At 49.0% G+C, this 22,447-nt stretch overlaps 1 protein-coding gene across 2 annotated transcripts in view; it reads right to left on the reverse strand.

Annotated features, from left to right (window-relative positions):
* The window catches only part of LOC125886255 (potassium voltage-gated channel subfamily KQT member 2-like), a 40,137-nt gene extending 19,307 nt beyond the window's left edge, over nt 1–20,830 (reverse strand). The window contains exons 1-11 of one of the 2 annotated variants that reach the window (XM_049572311.1): nt 20,153–20,799; nt 19,230–19,380; nt 17,291–17,381; nt 14,973–15,099; nt 14,691–14,866; nt 13,568–13,693; nt 13,191–13,301; nt 10,832–10,927; nt 8,102–8,196; nt 3,060–3,128; nt 41–70 (exon numbers count right to left, since the gene is read on the reverse strand). In XM_049572311.1, coding sequence (XP_049428268.1) covers nt 41–70; nt 3,060–3,128; nt 8,102–8,196; nt 10,832–10,927; nt 13,191–13,301; nt 13,568–13,693; nt 14,691–14,866; nt 14,973–15,099; nt 17,291–17,381; nt 19,230–19,380; nt 20,153–20,288 — 1,208 coding nt within the window. In that variant the 5' untranslated portion in view covers nt 20,289–20,799. Of the gene's footprint in view, nt 1–40; nt 71–3,059; nt 3,129–7,497; nt 8,041–8,101; nt 8,197–10,831; nt 10,928–13,190; nt 13,302–13,567; nt 13,694–14,690; nt 14,867–14,972; nt 15,100–17,290; nt 17,382–19,229; nt 19,381–20,152 lie in introns of those variants that run through there. The other variant, XM_049572321.1, reaches the window with a different exon arrangement.
* Nucleotides 20,831–22,447: the final 1,617 nt, after the last annotated feature.

The raw sequence follows: 22,447 nt of genomic DNA on the forward strand, positions 1-22,447 counted from the left end.
CAGACTGAATCAGAGTGAGTGATCAGAGTTGGACACTGACCTGGGAGACGGCTCAGGCTGGACGTCCTTCCTGCAGAGGGACACACAGACAGAAGGACAGGCAGACAGACAGAGGGACAGAAGAACAGACAGGCAGGAAGACAGACAGACAGAGGGACAGAAGAACAGAGGGACAGATAGACAGAGGGACAGAAGAACAGAGGGACAGATAGACAGAGGGACAGAGAGACAGAAGAGACAGACAAACAGAGGGACAGACAGACAAAGAGACAGACAGACAGATGGACAGTTATTATTAACTCCTAAATTCAGAAGTACGGTGGCTGAGAGGTCACAACGCCCCCAAATTCAGAAAACACATTCATCAATTTTGCAACACATACGCTGCAAATCCTCACAACACAAGCAAGAAGCTGAACGCTCCGCAAAAACGAAAACATGCGTCAAGTTGAAGACGACAACAGAAATGTTTCAAGGGGGACCGGTATCATTCACGGACCTGCTTTTGGTTGCGGGTTCATCCCAATATCCCTTGTTGACTCCTCCGTCCTCTGTCCTTGATCACTTTACGCGGAAACTGATCAAGACTCGCCATCTTGTAGTGTGGAACTTGTCAGTTTGTTAAATGCGCTCGGAGAGACACAAGTGAGGGATTCGAGATTCGGAATTGGGATGAACACAAAAACAAATGAAATGCTCTGACCAGACATGAGGAAAGTCTAGAAATGTCAACAACCAGTAAGTTCGTCACTGATTAGGGTCCCCCTGGAAACGTTTCCTTTGTTATCTTCAATTTGGTGTGTGTTTTCATTTTTGTGGAGCGTTCAGCTTCTTGCCTGTGTTGTGAGCATTTTCATTGCGTCATCTCATTTGCATGTGTAACAGTAGTAGTAGCAGTAATATCAGTAGCAGTAGTATCAGTAGTAGCAGTAGCATCAGTAGCAGTAGCATCAGTAGCAGTAGCAGTAGTAGCAGTAGGCGGTGGTGGCTGTAGCGGTGGCGGTGGTGAGTATCGGTATCAGGTAGCGGTGGTATCGGTGGCGGTGCGGTAGTGGTATCGGTGGCGGTGGCGGTGGTGGCTGTAGCGGTGGCGGTGGTGGTATCGGTATCGGTGGCAGTGGTATCGGTATCGGTGGCGGTGGTGGCGGTGGCGGTGGTGGCTGTGGCGGTGGTAGCGGTGGTGGCGGTGGTAACGGTGGCAGCGGCGGTGGCGGTGGCGGTGGTGGCAGCGGTGGCGGTGGTATCGGTGGTGGCGGTGGTAACGGTAGCGGCGGCGGCGGTGGCGGTGGCGGCGGTGCGGTGGCAGCGGTGGCGGTGGCGGTGGCGGTGGTGGCGGTGGCGGTGGTAACGGTGGTGGCGGTGGTAGTGGCAGGCGGCGGTGGCGGTGGCGGCGGTGGCGGTGGCGGCGGTGGCGGTGGTGGTGGTGGCGGCGGTGGCGGTGGTATCGGTGGCGGTGGTAGCGGCGGTGGCGGTGGTAACGGTGGTGGCGGTGGTAACGGTGGCAGCGTGGCGGTGGCGGTGGCGGTAGCGGTGGCGGCGGTGGCGGTGGTGGTGGTAGCGGCGGTGGCAGCGGTGGCGGTGGCAGCGGTGGCGGTGGTGGCGGTGGTAACGGTGGCAGGCGGCAATGGCGGTGGCAGGCGGTGGCGGTGGCGGTGGTGGCGGTGGCGGTGGTGGCGGCGGTGGCGGTGGCAGCGGCGGCGGTGGCGGCGGTGGCGGTGGCGGCGGTGGTGGCGGTGGCGGTGGTAGCGGCGGTGGCGGCGGTGGTGGCGGTGGCGGTGGTAGCGGTGGCGGTGGTGGCGGCGGTGGCGGCGGCGGTGGTGGCGGTGGTTACGGTGGCGGCGGCGGTGGCGGTGGCGGCGGTGGCGGTGGCGGCGGTGGCGGTGGTAGCGGTAGCGGTGGTGGCGGTGGTAACGGTGGTGGCGGCGGTGGCGGTGGTAGCGGCGGTGGCAGCGGCGGTGGTGGCAGTGGTAACGGTGGCAGCGGTGGCGGTGGCAGCGGTGGCGGTGGTAGCGGCGGTGGCGGTGGCGGTGGTGGCGGCGGTGGCGGCGGCGGTGGTGGCGGTGGTGTAACGGTGGCGGCGGTGGTGGTGGCGGCGGTGGCGGTGGTGGCGGCGGTGGCGGCGGCGGTGGTGGCGGTGGTAACGGTAACAGCGGCGGTGGCGGTGGTGGCGGTGGCGGTGGTGGCGGTGGTAACGGTGGTGGCGGCGGTGGCGGTGGTGGTGGTGGTAACGGCGGTGGCGGTGGCGGTGGTGGCAGCGGTGGCGGCGGCGGTGTGGCGGTGGTGGCAGCGGTGGCGGTGGCGGTGGTGGCGCGGTGGCAGCGGTGGCGGTGGCGGCGGTGGTAGTGGCGGTGGTAGCGGCGGTGGCGGTGGCGGCGGTGGCGGTGGTGGCGGCGGTGGCGGCGGTAACGGCGGTGGCAGCGGTGGCGGTGGCGGTGGTGGTGGCGGTGGTAACGGTGGCAGGCGGCGGTGGCGGTGGCGGCGGTGGCGGTGGTGGCGGCGGTGGCGGCGGTGGCGGTGGCGGTGGTAACGGTGGCAGCGGCGGTGGTGGCGGTGGCGGTGGCGGTGGTGGCGGCGGTGGCGGTGGTAGCGGTGGTAACAGTGGCAGGCGGTGGCGGCGGTGGCGGTGGTGGCGGCGGTGGCGGTGGCGGTGGTGGCGGTGGTAACGGTGGCGGCGGCGGTGGCGGTGGCGGTGGTGGCGGTGGCGGTGGCGGTGGTGGCGGTGGCGGTGGCGGCGGTGGCGGTGGCGGTGGTGGCGGTGGCGGTGGCGTGGCAGCGGCGGCGGTGGTAACGGTGACAGTGGTAGCGGCGGTGGCGGCGGTGGCGGTGGTGGCGGTGGTAACGGTAACGCAGTGGTAGCGGCGGTAGCGGCGGTGGCGGTGGTAGCAGTAACGGTAACGGTGGTAGCGGCGGTGGCAGCGGTGGCGGTGGTAGCAGTAGTAACAGTAACAGTAGCAGTAGCAGCAGTAGCAGTAGCAGTACTAGCAGTAGTAACAGTAACAGTAGTAGCAGCAGTAGCAGCAGTAGCAGTAGCAGCAGTAGCAGTAGTAGCATTAGCAGACCTGAATGAGAGTCCTGACTTGTTCTTGAGGTTCCTCAGTAAATCCAGCTGGTTCAGAGGAGGAATCAACCTGGAGACACAAACAAAATCAGTGAGGATGAGGAGGACATCTGTCTCCACACATGGACAAAGTGTCCTGATTTACAGTCACATAGTAAAGTTTGGGATCAACATGTTCGTGTACTGAGAGTAGTTCAGTAAAAGACTAACTGATCTCCAAAACACATGAAGTTAAAGATGAAACACACTTGATGAAACACTTTCAATTTAAATTTTTACAGTTTCAAATAAAAAACAAAAATAAAAGATAAAAAGTCGGATCCCTGGAGGATTTCCTTTCCGCTCTGCACTTTGAGCTCTATCCACAGATGTGTTATGATGTTTAGGTCGGGGCAGGGCTGTAGAATATGACAGAGTCGCGACAACAGAAGTCTAAAATGCTTGTGCGTCACGTGACTCATGTAGACCTCGGGTAGTTCCCACAAGTTACTGACGGGCCGTTTAAATACATAATACTGAGAGACAGAACTCTGATTTTTTGGTAAGTAGCTGTCAATAACTGCACTGATTTACAATGTATGAACAATATCTTTATGTTGTTTTTTTTAAAGTAAAATGTGCTAATATTGATATAGATTAGTGTTAACGGTTAGGGTTAGGTAAGACTTTATTAATCCAACACCCGGGAAATTCACGTTACAGCAGCTCAGAGCAGAGGCAAGAGAAAAGGGATAAAAATGATAAAAAAAAAATTAGATATAATGAAAATAATAGAAAATCCACACCTTTCACTGAAACAGATACTGTATGCTCATGATTGATAGCTGCACAGGATGAGTGTAACACACATGATGTGTCGTATTTTTACTGGAAAAATATAGAAATGTATAAATATTCTGTAGGAAGTGGCAAAATATTGCACACAGGAATATTACACATTATGTAAACAGTGCACAGTTTAAATATAAAGGTATGTATTTATATATGTATACAGGCCAGTGTAAGTATATTAATGACGTAGCATAATTATATTATATAAATGTGTTATTACACAGTATAACTCTGTGTAATGTGAATATAACTATTGTTGTCTGCCTTGTTTACATATGTTAGACTTTCCTTCCCTTGGTGAAACAGCATGTTGCTTTTATTGCTTTAAATTATTTTTTCAGTTCTGTCCTTAGTCTTGTATGGTTGTCCAGAGTAATCACATCCTAACATTTATTGATAATGTAATAGTTGTAATGATTTAATAACCAATGTTATCTTAATTACTGTCAGTGGGACACAAGGAGACCGACAGGTGACAACCAATGATTGTCAGGTGACAACCAGTGACTGACAGGTGACAACCAGTGACTGTCAGGTGACAACCAATGACTGTCAGGTGACAACCAGTGACTGTCAGGTGACAACCAGTGACTTCAGGTGACAATCAATGACTGTCAGGTGACAACCAGTGACTGTCAGGTGACAACCAATGACTGACAGGTGACAACCAGTGACTGTCAGGTGACAACCAGTGACTGTCAGGTGACAACCAGTGACTGTCAGGTGACAACCAGTGACTGTCAGGTGACAACCAATCACTGTCAGGTGACAACCAGTGACTGTCAGGTGACAACCAATGACTGACAGGTGACAACCAGTGACTGTCAGGTGACAACCAGTGACTGTCAGGTGACAACCAATCACTGTCAGGTGACAACCAGTGACTGTCAGGTGACAACCAATGACTGTCAGGTGACAACCAGTGACTGACAGGTGACAACCAGTGACTGTCAGGTGACAACCAATGACTGTCAGGTGACAACCAGTGACTGACAGGTGACAACCAATCACTGTCAGATGACAACCAGTGACTGTCAGGTGACAACCAATGACTGACAGGTGACAACCAGTGACTGTCAGGTGACAACCAGTGACTGTCAGGTGACAACCAATCACTGTCAGATGACAACCAGTGACTGTCAGGTGACAACCAATGACTGTCAGGTGACAACCAATGACTGTCAGGTGACAACCAGTGACTTCAGGTGACAACCAGTGACTGACAGGTGACAACTAGTGACTTCAGGTGACAACCAGTGACTGTCAGATGACAACCAGTGACTGTCAGGTGACAACCAATGACTGACAGGTGACAACCAATCACTGTCAGATGACAACCAGTGACTGTCAGGTGACAACCAGTGACTGTCAGGTGACAACCAGTGACTTCAGGTGACAACCAGTGACTGACAGGTGACAACTAGTGACTTCAGGTGACAACCAGTGACTGTCAGGTGACAACCAGTGACTGTCAGGTGACAACCAATGACTGACAGGTGACAACCAGTGACTGTCAGGTGACAACCAGTGACTTCAGGTGACAACCAGTGACTGACAGGTGACAACTAGTGACTGACAGGTGACAACCAGTGACTTCAGGTGACAACCAGTGACTGACAGGTGACAACTAGTGACTTCAGGTGACAACCAGTGACTGTCAGGTGACAACCAGTGACTGTCAGGTGACAACCAGTGACTGTCAGGTGACAACCAATGACTGACAGGTGACAACCAGTGACTGTCAGGTGACAACCAGTGACTGTCAGGTGACAACCAATGACTGACAGGTGACAACCAATCACTGTCAGGTGACAACCAGTGACTGACAGGTGACAACCAATCACTGTCAGGTGACAACCAATCACTGTCAGGTGACAGCACAATGGGTCAGCAGCAGTTTATAGACATATATATTTTATGTATCTTTGTCTTTTTACTATAACAAATTAATTTCAAATACACGTGACTTGGATGTCGAGCAGTTTGTATGTGCTCCTGCAGCTCCTGCTCCTCCATGTCGCCCAGTGCTCCTGCAGCATACAGCTCCTCCACCACAGTGTTGCTCCTCCACCACAGTGCTCCTGCATTACTGCTCCTCCACTGCCCAGTGCTCCTGCAGCATCACCGCTCCTCCACCATACAGTGCTCCTGCAGCATCACCGCTCCTCCACCGCCCAGTGCTCCTGCAGCATCACCGCTCCTCCACCACACAGTGCTCCTGCAGCATTACTGCTCCTCCACCGCCCAGTGCTCCTGCAGCATCACCGCTCCTCCACCGCCCAGTGCTCCTGCAGCATTACTGCTCCTCCACCACACAGTGCTCCTGCAGCATTACTGCTCCTCCACCACACAGTGCTCCTGCAGCATTACTGCTCCTCCACCACACAGTGCTCCTGCAGCATTACTGCTCCTCCACCGCCCAGTGCTCCTGCAGCATCACCGCTCCTCCACCACACAGTGCTCCTGCAGCATTACTGCTCCTCCACCGCCCAGTGCTCCTGCAGCATCACTGCTCCTCCACCGCCCAGTGCTCCTGCAGCATCACTGCTCCTCCACCGCCCAGTGCTCCTGCAGCGTTACTGCTCCTCCACCGCCCAGTGCTCCTGCAGCATCACTGCTCCTCCACCACACAGTGCTCCTGCAGCATTACTGCTCCTCCACCACACAGTGCTCCTGCAGCATTACCGCTCCTCCACTGCCCAGTGCTCCTGCAGCATCACTGCTCCTCCACCACACAGTGCTCCTGCAGCATTACTGCTCCTCCACCACACAGTGCTCCTGCAGCATCACTGCTCCTCCACCGCACAGTGCTCCTGCAGCATCACCGCTCCTCCAGCATCACCGCTCCTCCACCACACAGTGCTCCTGCAGCATCACTGCTCCTCCACGCACAGTGCTCCTGCAGCATCACCGCTCCTCCACCACACAGTGCTCCTGCAGCATCACTGCTCCTCCACGCACAGTGCTCCTGCAGCATCACCGCTCCTCCACCGCCCAGTGCTCCTGCAGCATCACCGCTCCTCCACCGCCCAGTGCTCCTGCAGCATCACCGCTCCTCCACCGCCCAGTGCTCCTGCAGCATTACTGCTCCTCCACCGCCCAGTGCTCCTGCAGCATCACTGCTCCTCCACCACACAGTGCTCCTGCAGCATTACTGCTCCTCCACCACACAGTGCTCCTGCAGCATTACCGCTCCTCCACTGCCCAGTGCTCCTGCAGCATCACTGCTCCTCCACCGCACAGTGCTCCTGCAGCATCACCGCTCCTCCACCACACAGTGCTCCTGCAGCATCACCGCTCCTCCACCACACAGTGCTCCTGCAGCATCACTGCTCCTCCACGCACAGTGCTCCTGCAGCATCACCGCTCCTCCACCACACAGTGCTCCTGCAGCATCACTGCTCCTACATTAGCCTGATATGTTTCATTTATCAAAATTACTTATCTTGTTTTAAATCTTATTCAGCTCAAACTTCCCTCTTACTTCACTATCAGTGTAATATCAGTTGAGCTGTGACATATTATAGACAGGTACTCAACAGAGTCACAGAAGCTATAAAACAGACCATAAGTTACGTTTTTGTTTCATTTCACCTTCACTCAACAAGAGCCTGAGATACTTCAACTCATTCTTTTGTTGCAGCAACATTTGCTCATTATGGTCTGTTTGACCTTCATCAGTCCTCAGGACGTGTTTCCAGAAAGCATCAGGCTTGTCTCGATGTTCCTTCACAAACCTGTGAGGCTGAATTTAGTGGTGAGGTTTTCTTCTGATGACTCTTCCATGAAGGTCATACGTGTCCAGGTGTGTCTGCTCAGTACAACAGTGCACCACCACTCTTCCTTTTTCACACAGTTTTCAGCTTGACCTCCACAGTTCCTGTTAATGTCTATTTCTTAGTGACATGACCAAGTGAGGGAACAGCTCCCTAAAAACACTTTGCTATCTTCCTCTAGTCTACATCAGTTCTTTGAGTGTTCAGAGTGCAGGCAGCTGTTTAGAGGAGGCCATGGCTGCTGAGTGTTGGGACAAGCTGTCAGGAGTCACCTGCTCTGTCCTCACCATCACTGTCAACAAGAGACCCTGGGGACAGCTGTCTCACTGCTCAGAGGTCCAAACTTTTGGATGGTGCTCCTTATTGTACTAAAAACTGATATAAAACATGTCATTTGGAGATCAGTTCATCGGGGTCTCTGCAGGTGAAATCTCACCTGTACATGGGGACAGACACTGTCCTTTCATAATAATCCCAGGTTGAAGTCAGATCAGTTCGGCTCAGATTTGTGGCGTAAACCCTCCACGCCGCCTGCAGTGACAGAAAGCAGGTGATCGTTTCCATGGAAACAGCAACAAACAACATAATGACAGAGAGGCGGGTACGTCAAGTCCCACAGTGACCATGCTGATGATGTGTCAGTGAATGCTGACGATGTGGCGGTGAATGCTGACGATGTGGCGGAAAATGCTGACGATGTGGCGGAAAATGCTGACGATGTGGCGGTGAATGCTGACGATGTGGCGGAAAATGCTGACAATGTGACAGAAAATGCTGACGATGTGGCGGTGAATGCTGACGATGTGGCGGAAAATGCTGACGATGTGGCGGTGAATGCTGACGATGTGGCGGTGAATGCTGACAATGTGGCAGAAAATGCTGACGATGTGGCGGTGAATGCTGACGATGTGGCGGTGAATGCTGACGATGTGGCGGTGAATGCTGACGATGTGGTGGAAAATGCTGACGATGTGGCGGTGAATGCTGACGATGTGGTGGAAAATGCTGACGATGTGGCGGTGAATGCTGACGATGTGACAGTGAATGCTGACGATGTGGCAGAAAATGCTGACGATGTGGCGGTGAATGCTGACGATGTGGTGGAAAATGCTGACGATGTGGCAGTGAATGCTGACGATGTAGCGGTGAATGCTGATGATGTGGCGGTGAATGCTGACGATGTGGCGGTGAATGCTGACGATGTAGCGGTGAATGCTGATGATGTGACGGTGAATGCTGACGATGTGGTGGTGAATGCTGATGATGTGGCGGTGAATGCTGACGATGTGGTGGAAAATGCTGACGATGTGGCGGTGAATGCTGACGATGTGACAGTGAATGCTGACGATGTGGCAGAAAATGCTGACGATGTGGCGGTGAATGCTGACGATGTGGTGGAAAATGCTGACGATGTGGCGGTGAATGCTGACGATGTGGCGGTGAATGCTGATGATGTGGCGGTGAATGCTGACGATGTGGCGGTGAATGCTGACGATGTAGCGGTGAATGCTGACGATGTGGCGGTGAATGCTGACGATGTGACAGTGAATGCTGACGATGTGGCAGAAAATGCTGACGATGTGGCGGTGAATGCTGACGATGTGGTGGAAAATGCTGATGATGTGACGGTGAATGCTGACGATGTGGTGGTGAATGCTGATGATGTGGCGGTGAATGCTGACGATGTGGCGGTGAATGCTGACGATGTAGCGGTGAATGCTGATGATGTGACGGTGAATGCTGACGACGTGGTGGTGAATGCTGACGACGTAGCGGAGAATGCTGACGACGTGGCGGTGAATGCTGACAATGTGGCAGTGAATGCTGACGATGTGGCAGTGAATGCTGACGATGTAGCGGAGAATGCTGACGATGTGGCGGTGAATGCTGACGATGTGGCGGTGAATGCTGACGATGTGGCGGTGAATGCTGACGATGTGGCGGAAAATGCTGACGATGTGGCGGTGAATGCTGACGATGTGGCGGTGAATGCTGACAATGTGGCAGAAAATGCTGACGATGTGGCGGTGAATGCTGACGATGTGGCGGTGAATGCTGACGATGTGGCGGTGAATGCTGACGATGTGGTGGAAAATGCTGACGATGTGGCGGTGAATGCTGACGATGTGGCGGTGAATGCTGACGATGTGGCAGAAAATGCTGACGATGTGGCGGTGAATGCTGACGATGTGGTGGAAAATGCTGACGATGTGGCGGTGAATGCTGACGATGTGGTGGAAAATGCTGACGATGTGGCGGTGAATGCTGACGATGTGACAGTGAATGCTGACGATGTGGCAGAAAATGCTGACGATGTGGCGGTGAATGCTGACGATGTGGTGGAAAATGCTGACGATGTGGCGGTGAATGCTGACGATGTGGCGGTGAATGCTGACGATGTGGCGGTGAATGCTGACGATGTGGTGGAAAATGCTGACGACGTGGCGGTGAATGCTGACGATGTAGCAGTGAATGCTAACAATGTGGCAGAAAATGCTGACGATGTGGCGGTGAATGCTGACGATGTGGCGGTGAATGCTGACGATGTGGTGGAAAATGCTGACGATGTGGCGGTGAATGCTGACGATGTGGTGGAAAATGCTGACGATGTGGCGGTGAATGCTGACGATGTGGCGGTGAATGCTGATGATGTGGCGGTGAATGCTGACGATGTGGCGGTGAATGCTGACGATGTGGCGGTGAATGCTGATGATGTGGCGGTGAATGCTGATGATGTGGCAGTGAATGCTGACGATGTGGCGGAAAATGCTGACGATGTGGCGGTGGATGCTGATGATGTGGCAGTGAATGCTGACGATGTGGCGGAAAATGCTGACGATGTGGCGGAAAATGCTGATGATGTGGTGGAGAATGCTGACGATGTGGTGGAAAATGCTGACGATGTGGCGGTGGATGCTGACGATGTGGCGGAAAATGCTGACGATGTGGCGGAAAATGCTGACGATGTGGCGGTGAATGCTGATGATGTGATTATGATGTGCGAGCAGCTCCTGTTGAGACGTACAGAAACCGTCACCTGAAGGAAACTGAAACATGATGACTGAGAGGATTTATGGACGTTTGGTCTGGATGGATAGAGACGATGGGACTGGATGATGTCAACATGTGTTCACTGAGTGATAAAGAAGAGGAGGAGGAAGATCACCTGTATGAGTCCAGCTGCTGGATTTCTTCTCTTCTCAAAGTGTTTCTGTCGATGCTGCTCCTGAACCTTCAGAGCAAAACCTGAACCCAAGATCCCCTGAGGGACACACAGAGACACACAGATAATCATCAGATTATTTTCAGATTATTATCACCCACTGTCACACTATGTTACACCCTGTCACATTCTGTTACACACTGTCACACACTGTAAACCACTGTCACACTATGTTACACACTGTCACACTCTGTTCCACACCGTCACACTCTGTTACACACTGTCACACACTCTGTTACACACTGTCACGCTCTGTCACACTCTGTAACACACTGTCACACACTCTGTCACACTCTGTCACACTCTGTCACACTCTGTCACATACTGTCACACTCTGTCACACACTGTCACATACTGTTACACACTGTCACACTCTGTCACACACTGTCACACACTGTCACACTCTGTCACACTCTGTCACATACTGTCACACTCTGTCACACACTGTCACATACTGTTACACACTGTCACACTCTGTCACACACTGTCACACACTGTCACACTCTGTCACACTCTGTCACACTCTGTCACATACTGTCACACTCTGTCACACACTGTCACATACTGTCACACACTGTCACACACTGTCACATACTGTTAGACACTGTCACACTCTGTCACACACTGTCACACTCTGTCACATACTGTCACACACTGTCACATACTGTTACACACTGTCACACTCTGTCACACACTGTCACACTCTGTCACACACTGTCACACACTGTCACATACTGTTACACACTGTCACACTCTGTCACACACTGTCACACTCTGTCACACACTGTCACATACTGTTACACACTGTCACACTCTGTCACACTCTGTCACACTCTGTCACATACTGTTACACACTGTCACACTCTGTCACACACTGTCACATACTGTTACACACTGTCACACTCTGTCACACACTGTCACATACTGTTACACACTGTCACACTCTGTCACACTCTGTCACACACTGTCACACACTGTCACACTCTGTCACACTCTGTCACACACTGTCACACACTGTTACACTCTGTCACACACTGTCACATACTGTTACACACTGTCACACTCTGTCACACACTGTCACACTCTGTCACACACTGTCACACACTGTCACATACTGTTACACACTATCACACACTGTCACACACTGTCACATACTGTCACACTCTGTCACACTCTGTCACATACTGTCACACTCTGTCACACTCTGTCACACTCTGTCACACACTGTCACACTCTGTCACATACTGTCACACACTGTCACATACTGTTACACACTGTCACACTCTGTCACACTCTGTCACACTCTGTCACACACTGTCACACTCTGTCACATACTGTCACACTCTGTCACACACTGTCACACACTGTCACACTCTGTCACACACTGTCACACTCTGTCACACACTGTCACACACTGTCACACACTGTCACATACTGTTACACACTATCACACACTGTCACACACTGTCACATACTGTCACACTCTGTCACACTCTGTCACATACTGTCACACTCTGTCACACTCTGTCACACACTGTCACACTCTGTCACACACTGTCACACACTGTCACACTCTGTCACACACTGTCACACTCTGTCACACACTGTCACACACTGTTACACTCTGTCACACACTGTCACACTCTGTTACCCTCTGTCAGTTTCAGTGAACTACAAAAACACATCATGGTGAGCTGAGGTTTCTAGAACAAGACGAGGAGATGAACTCTGGACCAGGAAGTGCTCTTTATTTCACCTCAGCACAACTTCCTGTCAGACACTCTGACGTCCACACAGACAGGACGCCACATACTGCGTTTACGACTGAACTGACTTTGACCACAACATGAACTGTGTCCCATCAGAACCCCTGAGATGTACACAAACAGTTATCACTGTGTGACATCATTGAGTTACGACAAGTATCACAGCATGCTGGGAAACTCTGCCCATTTAGTCACAACACACCACAACATGTTCAGTCCACAGTGACGTGTTCATCAGCTGCAAACTGATTAAAATCAGTTTTATACATTTGAGTCAAATTAACTCAAACACAACGGACAGGACATCTGCGTAAACTTTACATTAAACTTTGTGTCATGGACGGACGGAGGTCACAGTCTGGACACAGAGAACAGTTTGGAGACGTCCCTGTTTGTGTCCATGACTGAGCAGGACTTTTACAGGTCAGTGAAAAACAAGGTTCAGGTTTATGATCAGGATGCTGCTGTTGTATCAGTGTACGGGACATGATGTCACAGTGATGTCACATAATGAGGGCACCGTGAGAGAAACTCACTGCAGGCAGAGCGAAGAATGAAACTCCGATCAGAGTGAAGGTCGCTGCCAGGAGGCGGCCATTCCAGGTGATGGGGAACTTGTCTCCATAGCCAATGGTTGTCAAGGTGATCTGACAGAGACGGAAACAGACCAATCAGATTGTTCCAGAGTTCAGACTAGTGTAAATGAAAGGCCACACCTGTACCTGACTGTACTGTGACATCATCATCTCATGTTTACTAAACAAACAAAACAACAATACATATTTATTGATCAACAAAAACACGAAGCTTCACCTTCAAACTAAATGTCACATAATGTACCTGTATCAACTGGGACACCTGTCTGTCTGTCTGTCTGTCTGTGTGTGTGTGTGTGTGTCTATCAGTATCTCACCAGTCCCCACCAGAGGGCGTCTGCATACGTCTCAAACTGTTCGTTGTCCTCTTTCTCTGCCAAATAAACCAGGAAACTGGCCAGAATGAGACACAGGAAGCCAATATACCACGCCGTGATCAACTCCTGCAGAGGGACGGACACAGAGACATCATCAGAGACATCACGGTACAGTGAGACACAGAGACATCATCAGAGACATCACGGTACAGTAAGACAAAGAGACATCATCAGAGACATCACAGGACAGTGAGACAAAGAGACATCATCAGAGACATCACAGTACAGTGAGACACAGAGACATCATAAGAGACATCATGGTACAGTGAGACAAAGAGACAAAGAGACATCATAAGAGACATCACAGTACAGTGAGACAGAGAGACATCATCAGAGACATCACAGTACAGTGAGACACAGAGACATCATAAGAGACATCATGGTACAGTGAGACAAAGAGACAAAGAGACATCATCAGAGACATCACAGTACAGTGAGACAGAGAGACATCATCAGAGACATCACAGTACAGTGAGACACAGAGACATCATAAGAGACATCATGGTACAGTGAGACACATAGACATCATCAGAGACATCACAGTACAGTGAGACACAGAGACAAAGAGACATCATCAGAGACATCACAGTACAGTGAGACACAGAGACATCATAAGAGACATCATGGTACAGTGAGACAAAGAGACAAAGAGACATCATCAGAGACATCACAGTACAGTGAGACACAGAGACATCATAAGAGACATCACGGTACAGTGAGACACAGAGACATCATAAGAGACATCATGGTACAGTGAGACACAGAGACATCATAAGAGACATCATGGTACAGTGAGACAGAGACATCATAAGAGACATCATGGTACAGTGAGACACAGAGACATCATCAGAGACATCACGGTACAGTGAGACATACAGTGAGACACAGAGACAGAGAGACATCATAAGAGACATCACAGTACAGTGAGACAGAGAACAGGGAGACCTGAACAGAGGTTAGACAAGACAGGTAATAAATAACTGTGATCAATAGAGTCCAGGATCAATAGACAGGATCAGATGTCAGGAAGAAGACAGTGTTGATGCAGTATTTCCCAGGTTACCTTGCTGTGGGCGTAGACGACAGATCCCAGCAGTTTCCAGGTTCCTCCCCGCCGGTCCATCCTGATCATCCTCAGAATCTGAAGGAAACGAAGCGACCTGATGGCTGATGTGGCGAAGACGTTCCCCTGAGTCCCTGCGGCCAACACTGAGATGGACGCTATCAACACCATGATGTCTGCACAGGGACAGGTCACAGGACAGACAGACCGACAGGTGGTTAGACTGTCTCACACTCATCTGTCTGAAGGAGAAGGACGTGTTGTTAAAGTCATCAGACTCACCAATGACACAAAAAGGTTTCCTGGCGAATTTGAGTCTTCCTCTCCATCCTCTGTAGCGACAGCAGCAGCCTGCGGCCCAGATCCTCACCATGTACTCCACCCCGAACACAACAATGGTCACCACTTCCTGTTACACAACAATACACAGTGTTTCCTCTGAATGACCCCGTCACTGTTTCATAATGACCAAAAACGTTTTTACACTTCAAATAAAAATGTTCCATCTCACTGTCAGTCCATCAGCCTCATTACTGCTCAGATCGATATGACCACTGTGTTTACACAAGTCCAACAACAATTGATGGCCCGATGGCACTGTGGCCCGGTGGCCTGATTGCACTATGGCCCGATGGCACTATGGCCCAATGGCCCTAACCTGTACACCGGTACACTTTGAAGACAGCAATGTGCACATTTTGGACAGGGAAGACAGATGATTTGAAAGAGGTGTAAAAGAAGCCATCTATGTGAAACTGGAAAAAACCATCTCTCAATAGAGGAGGAGGTCTGCGACACCACCTATCCCCCACCTATAATGCTGTCCTTTCATCCTTGCCCAGGAGATTTAACAGCTTAACCTCTAAAAACAATAGTCGTTCACAAATGGCCTCATGTGACTCTAACAACCGTCGCAGCAGGAGTTTCAACAACCATAGTTGACACACCTTGGGAGCACTAACGAACCACTGACATCATTGGCCTTGTGGAGACCTCCTCAGAGGTTAAATACCTGGGTTGTTTCCACACCAGTTTGTCAGACTAGTTCCAGCCTAGTCAGACAAGCATGAACTGATGAAGCCTCTTGGATAAGAGGTGAAACGTCTTCTAAGACAAAACTAAGTCCAGTTGTGTTCGATTCAATTGTCTTGAGAGAAGCACAGAATCCTGGGTTATGTTTGTTCAGCGCTGCTCGGTCTCACTGTTTACTATCAGTTATTTAGCCTGTTTTTACAACAGGAAACAGTATGACACCAACTTCCTGTTTATAAATTTCTGTTTTACAGCCAAACAGTGACTAAAATCTGTTTCTGCCCTGACCTTTATGGTAAACACTCTCAAACGACCCAGGAAACACACAACTACTTCCCCTATTCAAAATCAGGTATTCCCACAAACACAGGTACTGACTGAATCATATTCACAGGAAGTGTGACATGTTATCTGTGTCTCTCACCTGTTACCTGTGTCCCTCACCTGTAACCTGCATCCCTCACCTGCTACCTGCATTCCTCACCTGCTACCTGTGTCCCTCACCTGATACCTGTGTCCCTCACCTGTTACCCACATCCCTCACCTGATACCTGTTTCCCTCACCTGTTACCTGTGTCCCTCACCTGATACCCGCATCCCTCACCTGATACCTGTTTCCCTCACCTGTTACCCACATCCCTCACCTGATACCTGTTTCCCTCACCTGTTACCTGTGTCCCTCACCTGATACCTGCATCCCTCACCTGATACCTGTTTCCCTCAGCTGATACCTGTTTCCCTCACCTGTTACCTGTGTCCCTCACCTGTTACCCGCATCCCTCACCTGATACCTGTTTCCCTCACCTGTTACCTGTGTCCCTCACCTGATACCTGCATCCCTCACCTGATACCTGTTTCCCTCACCTGATACCTGTTTCCCTCACCTGTTACCTGTGTCCCTCACCTGTTACCCGCATCCCTCACCTGTTACCCGCGTCCCTCACCTGATACCTGCGTCCCTCACCTGTTACCTGCATCCCTCACCTGATACCTGCGTCCCTCACCTGATACCTGCGTCCCTCATCTGATACCTGCATCCCTCATCTGATACCTGCATCCCTCACCTGATACCTGCGTCCCTCATCTGATACCTGCTTCCCTCATCTGTTACCTGCGTCCCTCACCTGATACCTGCGTCCCTCATCTGTTACCTGCGTTCCTCATCTGTTACCTGTGTCCCTCACCTGATACCTGCGTCCTTCACCTAATACCTGCATCCCTCATCTGTTACCCACGTCCCTCACCTGATACCTGCGTCCCTCACCTGATACCTGCGTCCCTCACCTGATACCTGCGTCCCTCACCTGATACCTGCATCCATCATCTGTTACCTGTGTCCCTCACCTGTCCACATAAACTGTGAGAGAAATTATTTTTTGATTTTGGGTTGCTGGTAAAAAAAAAAAAAAAAAAAAAAAACTTGACAATGACTAAAGTTGGATGAAGGCATGGACACAGACTGACCATCACACATGTCACATGTCTACACTGACACACTGACTCCTGTGACCCTAGCTAAGAATCTGACAGCGTGACGTTTACAGACGGATGGATGAGATGTAGATTACCAGGATGTAGAGAGCGTCTTCGGAACTCTTCTCGTACTCTTTGATGGTGGAGAACACGGACAGAACCAAACAGGAGAACACCAGCAGGAACCTGAACACAACATACTGATCTGAGGTCTGTTACCAGTTATCACTTACTGAGTCTGAAAGCAGATGACTGGATGGATGGATGGATAGATGATAATGGATTGTTGTATTATGGATGGATGGATGGATGGATGGATGGATGGATGAATGGATTGCTGATGGATGGATGGAGCCTTTGTGCTCCACTGTCTCTCAGGTTAACTCATATCACAGCGGTGCCTGGACAGCGTGACGTGTGTGGTTGTGCTGCTGCCGTGGTCCTGCCAGATGCCTCCTGCTGCTGCTGCTGCCATCATTAGTCATTAGTCATACTTCTACTGTTATTATACACATATGACTATTGTCACACATGTATACTGCCAGATGCCTCCTGCTGCTGCTGCCATCATTAGTCATTAGTCATACTTCTACTGTTATTATACACATATGACTATTGTCACACATGTATACTGCCAGATATTAATACATACTTTCAACATATTGTACCACAGTAGCCAGAACTATAACTATAATATTATTACTTTCATTAATGTTGTTGTAAGCTACTGTCATTACCTGCATCTCTCTCTCTCTCTCTCTCTCTCTCTCTCTCTCTCTCTCTCTCTCTCTCTCTCTCTCTCGTATCCTATTACTGCATCTTGCTAACTCGGCCATTCTGGATGTCACTAACTCGGCTTCTTCTCCGGAGCCTTTGTGCTCCACTGTCTCTCAGATTAACTCATATCACAGCGGTGCCTGGACAGCATGACGTGTGTGGTTGTGCTGCTGCCGTGGTCCTGCCAGATGCCTCCTGCTGCTGCTGCCATCATTAGTCATTAGTCATACTTCTACTGTTATTATACACATATGACTATTGTCACACATGTATACTGCCAGATATTAATACATACTTTCAACATATTGTACCACAGTAGCCAGAACTATAACTATAATATTATTACTTTCATTAATGTTGTTGTAAGCTACTGTCATTACCTGCATCTCTCTCTCTCTCTCTCTCTCTCTCTTTCTGTCGTATTCTATTACTGCATCTAGCTAACCCGGCCATTCTGGATGTCACTAACTCGGCTTCTTCTCCGGAGCCTTTGTGCTCCACTGTCTCTCAGATTAACTCATATCACAGCGGTGCCTGGACAGCGTGACGTGTGTGGTTGTGCTGCTGCCGTGGTCCTGCCAGATGCCTCCTGCTGCTGCTGCTGCCATCATTAGTCATACTTCTACTGTTATAATACACATATGACTATTGTCACACATGTATACTGCCAGATATTAATACATACTTTCAACATATTGTACCACAGTAGCCAGAACTATAACTATAATATTATTGCTTTCATTAATGTTGTTGTAAGATACTGTCATTACCTGCATCTCTCTCTCTCTCTCTCTGTCTCATTGTGTCATACGGATTACTGTTAATTTATTATGCTGATCTGTTCTGTACGACATCTATTGCTCGTCTGTCCGTCCTGGAAGAGGGATCCCTCCTCAGTTGCTCTTCCTGAGGTTTCTACCGTTTTTTCCCCGTTAAAGGGTTTTTTGGGGAGTTTTTCCTGATCAGCTGTGAGGGTCATAAGGACAGAGGGATGTCGTATGCTGTCATATGCTGATTGATTGATTGATTCATTGACTGATTGATGGTTAAATGGATGGATGGATGGATGGTTAAAATGGATGGTTAAATGGATGGATGGATGGGTGGATGGATGGATGGATGGATGGACGGTTAAATGGATGGATGGATGGATGGATGGATGGTTAAATGGATCGATGGATGGATGATAGATGGATGTGATCCATCTATCATCCATCCATCAGGTAGACGGACAGTTGTGTGTACTCAGGTATTTACACGTAGGCGTGATAGATGAAGGCCCATCCTCGAGGTCTCTCCAGGACGTTGTACAGGAAGTTCTGTAGGCGTCTGTAGAGGGCGTTTCTCTTCGGAGGTTTCTTACCTCCAGAGACGCTGCTGCGCTGCCGCCGTGGCCCCTCCTCCCCGCCTCGACACACAAAACAACACGTCCCACATTTTAACTTTCAAAATAACAAACACAAATTATTAAATATTAATTTATCTTCTGCTTCTTATCACATCCTCCCATAAAAACATCTGTCATCTGGTGTCTTACAGGGTTCTACCTGGAACCTCCCCGGAACCTCCCCAGTTTATTATTTTAGCTTAGGGGAGGGGCTTACAGACACAAACATTTTTGGCAATTTTTCTTTCTCTTTAAGATTTTTTTTTTGCCAATTTCGGCATCTTTTGTTTGCTTTTAAATCTTTGGATATCTTTTTTTGGACCGATGGTGGCTGATGTTCTTAAAAATCATTAGCCAGTTTTTTCTGGAATTTATTTTGCCAATTTCTTTAAAAAGTTTATGGTGATTTTTTTTTTTAGGAAACATGCTGTCTTGCAGTGTCTGAACGTGTGAAACCTCAGTTTTAAACTTAAACATTAAAAGTTATGCTGTGAGTTTCTCTGATCAGGAGAAGAAAAAAAACATTTTCATATCGAACATCTTTCCTTGAATTAATTAAGTCACGAGGCCAGCAGCCAATCACAGGAAAGCACCTGTCTGATCTCCTCTAACCCGATTGGTCCAAATCTGCAGGTCATTTGGGCTGTTTCCATCCGGTTCTCATGTTTACATGACATCATCAGACACACACACACACAGACACACAGACAGACAGACACACACACACACACACACACACACACACACACACACACACCGTTAACGGTCCCGTTAATGACCGGCAGATGTTTACCTGCCGCTATGAGCAGAGCTCCGTCCCTGCTGGACTCGGTTCCCCCGGCCTCCAGACCCACGAAGCCGACCTTCAGCTTCTTCTGGTCGGCCTGCGCTCCGGGGAACACCCCGCCGTTCCGGGATTTCTGCACCATGACGGAGAACCTGCACCGACCTGCTCAGCTACTGACAGCCCGCAGACAGAGAGCCGAGGCCGGCCAGGCCCGGCGGGAACATCGCTGCTGCGGAGGAGCAGAGGAGGACGAGGAGGAGAGAAGATGAAGAGCAGGAGGAGGATGGAAGGATGGAGGAGGACAATCAACCCGCAGAGCGACACACAGCAGTTTGGCTGATCAGCAGCTTTTTCTTTTCCTCACCGACTTCCCGCACTAAAAGGAAGTGGAATGACGTCACTGACGGTTATTGATCAGCTCAGAAATAAAAAATAAAAAACAAGGCACGTGATCGATCTGGTCCCAGTGTGTGTGTGTGTGTGTGTGTGTGTGTCATACATCATCTCTGACAGTGACCATGGTAACCGGATAATCTGTAAGTGGTAACCATGACAACCGGAGGAGAGGCAGAGGGCGGGCTGTGATTGGCTCATTAAAATGTATAAAACATCAAAAATAAACTGAAAATAAAATCAAACAAATAAAAATGTAAAATATAAACAAGAGTATGACGTCATCAGAGGCTGATCAGGAGCCAATAAAGAGTTGATTCACAGGTTCGATCCCCGCCTGTCACCTGACACACAGTTATTATAATAATTATATATTCATGATTATACTACAACAGTTAGTTCCGACTGAGTAATTTGATTGGACGAGGGCGTTCCATGAGTGCTGATATAGAGCCAGGGATGGGCAGTATTTCTATTACTTGTATTTACAATACGTATTTCAGTTACATTTGAGTATTTTGTAATTTGTATTTGATAAGGCCAAAAAAAAGCAAATGTAATTTGTAACTAAATACTTTTGAGTGGAGTAATTTTGTATTTAAAATACTCAATACTTTCTCACAACAACAAAAATAATAGGCTACACATTCTTATACTACTACTACTACTACTAATAATAATAATAATATTGGATGTAACAATATTTGTTACTTTTTTTTTTCTCAATATATTTTTATCTATATGTTTTTTAAACTTGGGCCCTTCAGTGACCTCGCGGTCTGTTTCACTGGACTGTGCATCACATAGGAAACTGTATGTTGTTGTGGTTGATGCTTGGGATGAGTCTGCCACAAATGAATTGCCTCACGTGGGATCAGTAAAGTTGTCTGAATCTAAATCTGAATCAGTAAATAATATTTTAGGGTAGCCTACATGTCCCTAGCTTTGTTTTCTCTTTGTCATTTTAAAGAGTTGAACACAGGCTCCAAGTTAGACAGCAAACAAGTGAACTAGCTGCAGTATCTACAGTATCTTGCTGCTGTTCAGCTCGACCGTTGGTGTTAAGTCTGGTTAATAAATATATTTATACATAATCAAGTTGTTGTCTTTTAATGATTTTGCTTAGTTACACTTAGTTCTGTGACTGTTCACCAGAGCTTTGTGTTTATCCTACAGCCCAAACCTGAATACTCTGCTTCACCAAATTATGAGAAAACAAGCACAAGTTTGCAATAGCTGCGACCAAATTTGCTGCTATCACGCCATTAATGGAAGAATCATGGTTGTTCTTTCTGGCATAGTTACTCACGGTCTCTAGTTGCAGTATGCACATTTTGAGCATTTTTGGTCAAGGACTTTTTGAGTTATTCACAAAAAGCTTTGTGGACCTGCCGACAGACAGAGTGACCTGTAGAGCTGCGGGTCGCTGCTAAAAAGAAAAAGTATTTTCTGTATTTGAAAATAAAAAATACTTGTATTCTATTTTGATACATTTATTTGAGGGATATTTTGTATCAAAATACATTTTGATGTATTGTTGCCCATCTCTGATGTCATGTCACATGTATGAAACGCTTGGATCTCGCTTGGACAAACCTCCCTCTGCGGCCGAAAGAGGAAGTGACGGAAGTTTTTAATCTTAACCATATTTTATGTTCTTCACATGAAGATTTAATTTGTCCGAACTGTTTATGTTTTTATTATTAAAGAAAAATAACTTTATAAACTGAGATTTATAAAAAGCAAATAAAACTTCCTCCTGAGCTTCATTTGAGACTTAATTTCATTTCATTTCTTTAAGCTTCCTTTTTTTCCTCTCTGATGTTTCGGAGACGTTCAGTTCCTGTTGTGAACCTTCGGCTCTACGATGAGATGATGCGTTTCCTGCGGGACGATTTGATCTTGAAC

This window comes from Epinephelus fuscoguttatus, linkage group LG1, assembly GCF_011397635.1.
Source record: "Epinephelus fuscoguttatus linkage group LG1, E.fuscoguttatus.final_Chr_v1".
Taxonomy (NCBI): domain Eukaryota; kingdom Metazoa; phylum Chordata; class Actinopteri; order Perciformes; family Serranidae; genus Epinephelus; species Epinephelus fuscoguttatus.